The 7,793-nt window shown below is 56.4% G+C and overlaps 1 protein-coding gene across 2 annotated transcripts; it reads left to right on the top strand.

Moving 5' to 3' along the window:
• ELF3 (E74 like ETS transcription factor 3) lies at window positions 1–6,246 on the top strand. 2 transcript variants are annotated; one of them, XM_021717131.1, is made up of 9 exons: window positions 1–129; window positions 1,351–1,521; window positions 1,856–2,077; window positions 2,228–2,323; window positions 2,828–2,947; window positions 3,135–3,224; window positions 3,390–3,506; window positions 4,501–4,696; window positions 5,413–6,246. In XM_021717131.1, the coding sequence occupies exons 1-9, from the start codon at window positions 111–113 to the stop codon at window positions 5,525–5,527; spliced, it is 1,146 nt and encodes a 381-aa protein (XP_021572806.1). In that variant the 5' UTR covers window positions 1–110; the 3' UTR covers window positions 5,528–6,246. The 2 variants fall into 2 exon arrangements, with proteins under 2 accessions (XP_021572806.1, XP_008065315.1); XM_008067124.2 differs by lacking the exon at window positions 1–129 and adding an exon at window positions 905–931.
• The last annotated feature ends 1,547 nt before the right edge of the window (window positions 6,247–7,793 follow it).

The raw sequence follows: 7,793 nt of genomic DNA on the forward strand, positions 1-7,793 counted from the left end.
GTGAGGAGTCTGACACCTCCAGCAGCCTCTAGGCAGGGAGGGCTCCAGCAAACACTGAGGGAAAAACTCAAGCAGAGCCAGGTCTCTTCATAGTGGCTGCAGCAACGCTGATGTCTGGGTGGCGTCCAGGCAGGCAATGGGGACTAAGACTGCCAACAGAGTGGGTGCCAGCAAATGGGGCCTGTAGCGGGGACCCTGGGGAGGGGGCTAGACTGGCAGGCCTGGCCACCACCCATTAGCCGATGAATATGTCCCAGTGTTGATCCTGGAGAGCCGATGCCCAGAATCCTGGGTGTTGTGGGGGAATATCTCTAAACCTCAGGTAACTTCTCTCCCTACTAGGCTCCTCTGTCCTCAAATCTCTGAATATGGAGAGGCTGGCAGCCTTTCTGACCCAGTTCAGACAAGGGTTCAGGTTCCCCCACTTGTCCCTCCCCCTGCCTAGCCCATCCCTGGCCTGGCCCCCGAGAGGAATTTCCTGGGCCAGAGGGCGGTCGACAGCACGGATGCCCACCCCAGCAACGTTCCCGCCACCTGCCCAGGCCAGTGCCCTGTGCCCAACCCCAGAGGGTGCGGGATGACAGACTCTGACAATCATTAAACCAGCTGGGCCTGATTTCCCAGCACCGCCTGCTAGGATCCGGGCCAAGTGGCACCGAATATGCAAATCACCTGGGGCCAGGAGCCCAGTCTAAAGGCCAGGAAATCCCCTCTGTCCAATGAGCCACCAGCTCAGGTTACCGCCGGGGATGCGCTATAAAAGCCCGGGCTTGGGGTGGAGCTCCCGCACGGCTCTATTTAGGGCGGGTGGGGGCGCACGGTGGCCAGACACCTCAGCGTTACCTGGCGGAGCTGTTGCCGCCTGGATTTCTCTCCTGCCCTCGGGTTCTTAAGGCTTGCCTGCCTGTCACGTCCGCACCCCACCACTCCGGTAGGACACTCACCTGTCATTCCCTAGCCCAGGTCTTAGGAAACTGGGGAGGGGTCTTGGTGGATTTGCCGTTCTGAATCTTCCCACTCTAGTCTAGAATGTCCGAGCAGGAGCATGGGGCTGTTTGGGGTGTCCTGAGGGTTGGAGGGCAGAGACATTGTCTTGGGAGGAGCAGGGTGGCCGTGACCCTGCCAGTCTGGCTCAGGGGCCCTGGTGATCTGAAGAGGGAGCTCCAGCAGGAGGGTCTTATGGCCCTACATTGCTCTGAGATCTTGGAGCTCTTCTTGTGAAGAGAAAGCGTCCACAGTTGACCTCCCTGCCCCGTGGGGGTACTCCTGAGCAGTCTTGGGTGGAACAGAGTAGCCCGGAGTGTAAGGGGAGGACCCCGGTCCCTCACTGATCTCTCCCCTTCTCCTCAGGTAGCCTCATGGCTGCAACTTGTGAGATTAGCAACGTTTTTAGCAACTACTTCAGTGCTATGTACAGCTCGGAGGACCCAACCCTGACTTCTGTTCCCCCTGCTGCCACCTTTGGGACCGACGACTTGGTGCTGACCCTGAGCAACCCCCAGATGTCGCTGGAGGGTACAGGTGGGTCTCTGCAAGGTGCCACGGGTACGGAGCAGGAGATAGATCCGTCCAAGAGCCTATTAGACAAATGGGGTGGATGGGCAGGGAGGAGGGTCTCCTAGAGAATTCTAGGGCTATGGACTGAGGAGACTTAAATGGCTGAGGCGTTGGGGATTGTGGGAACTGTGACAGGTGCAGGTACTGGGACAAGGGTTTTGTGGATGCCACTTTCTGCCCCTACTCCTAGAAGGGCTCTGAGGGCTGAGGTGGGAGTCCCCAGTGAGCCCAGGGATGGGACGGTGAGGTCTGCCGGGCAGCCTGGGCTGAGCCTGTTGCCGTGCCTGGCTCCTTGCAGAGAAGGCCAGCTGGTCAGGGGAGCAGCCCCAGTTCTGGTCCAAGGCGCAGGTTCTGGACTGGATCAGCTACCAGGTGGAGAAGAACAAGTACGACGCCAGCTCCATCGACTTCTCACGGTGTGACATGGATGGGGCCACCCTCTGCAACTGTGCCCTTGAGGAGCTGCGTCTGGTCTTCGGGCCTCTGGGGGACCAACTCCATGCCCAGCTACGGGACCTCAGTGAGTCCAGGCCACTGAAGGCCCAGGAATGGAAGCGGGGAGGACAGGTTTTCTGGGTAGAGACCCTGGAGTTCCAGGCTGGAAGGCACAGCCAGAGAGCCCCTGAGGGAGGGGAGAGGAGAGTGTGACCCGTTCTTCTTTCCTTGTCAGTGTCCAGCTCTAATGATGAGCTCAGCTGGATCATTGAGCTGCTGGAGAAGGACGGCATGGCCTTCCAGGAGGCCCTAGGAGACCCAGCCCCCTTCGGTGAGGACTCATGTTCTCCCTCTACTCTCGTCCCTTCCCTGCCCCACCCCAGAATGTGAGAGGTGACACCCCTCCCCAGACTTCTTCCTCCTTCAACTAGAAAAGTCCCAGCCGGGCTCGGTGGCTCAGCCTGTAATCCCGCGCTTTGGGAGGCTGAGGTGAGTGAATTGCCTGAGCCCGCGGGTTCGAGACCCGCCTGGGCAACTTGGGGAGACCTCATCTCTACAATAAATCAAAAATCAGCCGGGCGTGGTAGCGCGTGCCTGTAGTTCCAGCTACTTGGAAGGCTGAGGCGGAACGGTCGCCAGAGCCCAGCAGGTCGAGGCTGCGGTGGCCGGAAGTGGCCACTGCACTCCAGTCTGGGCGACAGAGTGAGACTCCAACTCAAAAAAAAAAAAGAAAAGTCCCAGCAGAGCTGGTCTCATCGGGCCTTTGGGCAGCCTTGCCTGCCCTCGCCTGGTCCCCTGAGCCCTTTCTGACTGCTCCCTTCTGTCCTCTTCCCAGACCAGGGCAGCCCTTTCACCCAGGAGCTGCTGGAGGACTGTCGGCAGGCCAGCCCCTACCACCCCGGCAGCTACGGCGCAGGAGCCCCCTCCCCTGGCAGTTCTGACATCTCCACTGCAGGTGAGAGCCCTGTCTGGGCTACAGCCTCCCTTTCCCCAAGTTCCCCAAGGCTTTGGTTCCAGCACTAGAACCCAGACCTTCTGGCAGGAACAGGAGCTGACTGGGTAGTGTGTCCCGAGAGGCTGCAGCCCAGTTCAGCAGAGGATGGGGCCGGCAGGGGACTTACTCGTGACCCCTGTTCCTCCAGGGACTGGTACTCCCCAGAGCTCCCACTCCTCAGACTCCGGTGGAAGTGATGTGGATCTGGATGCCACTGACAGCAAGCTCTTCCCCAGGGGTGAGTCTGGCGGTTCCCGGTCCCCAAGGGGGTACCCCATCAGCAGTGCTTTGGGGTACGGCTCTTCCCCTCATCCCTGCTCTCCTGCAGGGTTTTCCTGTAGAGGGGCTGCTCCCCCTAACTACCTACTAGTTACCCTCTGACCTTCCACCCCTGTCCCCACAGATGGCTTCCCTGACTATAAGAAAGGGGATCCTAAGCACGGGAAGCGGAAACGGGGCCGGCCCCGAAAGCTGAGCAAAGAGTACTGGGAGTGCCTGGAGGGCAAGAAGAGCAAGCATGGTGAGCTCCTGGGGTCCCCTGGTCTCGGCGACCCTGCACAGGGGCTGAGGATGCCTCCTGTACAATTCTGGATCATTGCGGGTGTTGCTTATGCTGTTTTCTCTGACCTCTCGTGGCCACCCTGCCTTCGATAAGAACGTGCACAGTGGCGGGGGGGGGGGCACTGGGCACTGCCTAGTTGCCAAGCCCGGTTTGGTGATCCTAGAGAGAAGGGGAAACCTTCTGGAAGGAGGCCCATACGCTAGAGCTAGAGTCCAGGTTTCTTGTCCCACTACCTCCAGTTCTCTCTGCTCTCAGCCATTGTCCTGCCTGACAGGACACCCTTGGCAGTGTGAGGAGGCAGTTGCTGGGTACTTAAGTGAGCTGAAACACCAGGCAAAGAGGACAGTGCCTTGACCATGGGACTTCCCAGACTGGAGTGCAGTGGCCGCTCCCGGCCACCACAGCCTCGACCTGCTGGGCTCCAGCGATCCTTCTGCCTCAGCCTTCCGAGTAGCCAGAATTACAGGCATGTGCTACCACGCCCGGCTGATTTTTTGATTTATTGTAGAGATGAGGTCTCGCCAAGTTGCCCAGGCGGGTCTTGAACCCGCGGGCTCAGGCAATCCACTCACTTCAGCCTCCCAAAGGCGCGGGATTACAGGCTGAGCCACCGAGCCCAGCGATGTGTTGCTTTCACTGTGGCCAAACAGACCCTGGAGCTTCCCCAGGTAGTCTGTGCCTCAATCACCGTTGTGTTCCAGCCAGATGTTTGCTCGGTATCTGCATGATAGAACGTCTGCGCTGTGTAGCATAGTCTTCGCAGAGCTCTGGTTTGGTAGGGAGGCAGGAGGGAAACAGCCACTAGGACGTGAGCAGAGGGCTCATTAGGGTCTCCGCGGGGTCCTGTTCACGCTTCTGGCCATGAGTCTGCTGTGTGCTGGGCTGGGCAGGGCTGCTGGCCTTGGTGAGAGGGGACACCTGGATGGCTAACGCTTGGCACCTGGCCTTGCAGCCCCTAGAGGCACCCACTTGTGGGAGTTCATCCGGGACATCCTCATCCACCCGGAGCTCAACGAGGGCCTCATGAAGTGGGAGAACCGGCACGAGGGCGTCTTCAAGTTCCTGCGCTCCGAGGCTGTGGCTCAGCTGTGGGGCCAAAAGAAAAAGAACAGCAACATGACCTACGAGAAGCTCAGCCGGGCCATGAGGTGAGCCGGGACTCAACACGGCCCGACATGGGATGGGGCCCTGCTGGTCCAGCCAAGGGCCACTGTTCATGCTCCTGCTGACCTCTCTCTGCTACCTGGCTTCATGGGACCAGTAGCAGTTCGTGAGTCTTGTAGGGTGAGGAGAACAGCAGTGTCCACCCACGCTGTGGATTAAATGATAACATGGAGAAGGGATTAGCCAGGCGTAGAGTAGACACATTTCCCTGTAGCTAACAGCAACATTTCTTGGTAACACCTGCAAGCTTTATCCTTAGGAAGGCAGCTAGAGAGGTGAAGAGACCATGAGCCGTGCCTACTCCAGGGCCAGGCCATCGTTGAAGCAAGTACCTTGCTTGTCTCTGGACCTCAGTTTCCCCCCTATGTACGGCAAGTCTGGACTCGATCATCTTAAGGTCCTCTCCAGACCTAAAATCATGTGGTTTTGTGATCAGCCCCAGACGTAGCCATCGGATGCAAAGAAGCAAGGGCAGAACCAGGTACCCTGGACACAACTCCAGGCTGGTGTGGACAAAGAAAACAGCTTCTCCTTGCAGTCAGGCAGAAGAAAGAAGTTCCGGAAGTGTGGGTCAGGCTCTCGTTAGTCAGGCAGAAATCAGTGAGGACGGGTCACCTGAGGATAACTCAGTGGATGGGAGGCAGCCGTCGGAGGCCTGTTTTCCTGCCTGAACACCTCGACCCCCCTTCTGCCCACCCAGGTACTACTACAAACGGGAGATTCTGGAGCGGGTCGATGGCCGGCGGCTCGTCTACAAGTTTGGCAAAAACTCCAGTGGCTGGAAGGAGGAAGAGGTTGCCCAGAGTCGGAACTGAGGGTCTGAAGCAGACCTGGGACCAAACTCATGGACCACTCGGGGCCTGCAGCCCTTCCTGGGAGAACAAGCAGGCCAGAGGGCCCTTCACGTTGGGCATGCTCCCTGCTGTGCTGTGGAGAGAAGCTGGAGTTCTGATATATTGTCAGCCATCGTCCTGGGATCTGGAGCCAGTGGTCTCTCCTCCCTGCCCTCCTCTTGGAATTACAAGCCCTGGGGTTTGAAGCGACTCGTCCGCTGACTCTATAGTTGTAAGCGCGTCTCCTCTTATCTGGTGCCTCCTCAAACCCAATCCCAGACACTAGCTGCAGAGGATAACTGTCTCCTGCAGATGACACCTTCCTCCTGCAGATGCCTGAACTGAGCTAAAGAGGCCAGGAGAGGCCCTAGAAAAGGAGCACCTCGAAGGAGAGAACAGAGCGGGCTCCTCCAGCGCCTTCTTTCTGGACTGGCTTCCACCTCCCGCTCGGTGCTTGGGCTCCACGGGCGGGGGTCAGAGCACTCCCTAATTTATAAATATGTCAGATGTACATAGATCTATTTTTTTCTAAAACATCCCCCCACACACTGACAATGGACTGTTGTACTGTTGTAGGTGTGATACTGGAATCCTTGGGGTGGAGTGATGCTAGAACCCGAGGATGGAGCTCCCGGCTCCTTTCTCCTGTGAATGGAGGCAGAGACCTCCAATAAAGTGCCTTCTGGGCTTTTTCTAAACTTTGACTTAGCTGCCTGTGTGCTGAAATTTGGGCCTCCAAACTGGGATATAGAGTCATGGGGTTGGAGCAAGGGACGATGGAGGTCTGTCTGGTTGAATGTGAGGGTGGAAGCACACAGAGAGTAGGTGTGGATTTCCTGTGGCAGGAGGTTTGGGCTTAGAAACATGTTGGAATGGGGGCTGGGACGAGAGCAAAGGAAGCAATGGAGGCCGTTCTCCACTGAGAAAGCATGTAAGACTTTATGTAAGCAAGGGCACGAACTCAGGGAGCTGAGGTCAGGGGCTGTCCTGCCGCCATGACACTTAGCACCAGTGACCTTGGCCAAGTCTGTCCTCTTTGGGGCAGCTTCCTCCTGTCAGGCTAGGGTTTGGACCTCATGTTCTCTAAGAAGTCTAGAACTGCATGTCTGGCCTTGTGAAATAGATGCTTTTGCCTTCCAGCCAACTTGGCAGTAGACTGAATATCTGTAATATGAGTCCTAGCTTTCGTGTCTGACATGAAATCACAGTTACAACCCTGTGAAAGGAGAAAACAAAAGGGAGATAAGTACTGGTGAGGGGTTTGTGTTTGTTGACAGGCCAGTCCTATGCCAGACACCACTCTGCCTCCCATAACCCTCTCCCAAGAAAAGAGAACCTGAGTCCCATTTTAAAGATGCAGAAAGTGAGGGTCAACAGGTATACCTTAGTTCTGTCCTTGAGCCTTTCCCTGGGAGCTTTTCCAGAACTAGCTATTCTGTTTCCACAGTGAGCAGGTGTCCTGGTTTTAGAGGGGACATTTTACTGATGAATGATATATCTAGTGTTATGAAGAATATCTTCTAAGTGGAAAGTTCCTTACATTTGAGGCTTCAAATTCCATAGAATACATGAAAACCCCATTTTGTGAGTATGAAATACTGCTCAGTGGTCTTGGAAATACTAACTTATTGGCTGAAGGGATATGGGTAAAGAAGGGACCCTAGAAAAACAAGGGTGTGTGTGTGTGTGTGCGCAAACCTCTGGAGAAGCAAGGAATGATGGAGGGAAGCTGGTGGGAGAGAATAGTGGGGTCATGACAGAACTTAGAATTCTCTGGAACCATTTTGGAAAGAGACTTTTCCTTACATTTATTTCTACATTCCTACATTTCCCCTGTAAGTGTAGGTGAGTTTGCCAAATTTCCTAGCGGGAGTAGTGGGCAAGGGCAGAGGTTTAGCCTCAGCCAGACCTGGCTCTCACGCTGACTGAGGAGGACACTCACCCGCTGGGGAAACTGGCAACTACTTAGCCTAATGACTTCATTTCTGGGAAAACGAGTAAACGCTAGCCACTGTGTTAAAGGGTCCTTGCGCCCTTAATCCAGGTGACCCAGTGTTGCCTGAAGGCACCTAGTCAACTGGGGAAGGAGCCTTGGGAGCCCAGGACACACTTGCTACACTACACCTGTGACCCCCGGATTGTTCAGCTCTAGAAAGGAGATCCTAGCAGTGAGCTCCCCACCGGAGGGTACTCTGGGGGAGGAGAATGTGGGGCCAGGCTCCTTAATCCGCCAAAGGGCTGGGAGGCA

Source organism: Carlito syrichta, unplaced genomic scaffold (genome assembly GCF_000164805.1).
Source record: "Carlito syrichta isolate Samal-C Ts95f unplaced genomic scaffold, Tarsius_syrichta-2.0.1 Scaffold309294, whole genome shotgun sequence".
Classification (NCBI taxonomy): Eukaryota; Metazoa; Chordata; class Mammalia; order Primates; family Tarsiidae; genus Carlito; species Carlito syrichta.

Bases quoted from the DNA above. Each gene is read 5' to 3' on its own strand.
- ELF3 (XM_021717131.1), top strand. The intron at 3,225-3,389 runs GTGAGTCTGGCG...CTGTCCCCACAG, and splicing joins CAGCAAGCTCTTCCCCAGGG to ATGGCTTCCCTGACTATAAG. The intron at 3,507-4,500 runs GTGAGCTCCTGG...CTGGCCTTGCAG, and splicing joins GGGCAAGAAGAGCAAGCATG to CCCCTAGAGGCACCCACTTG.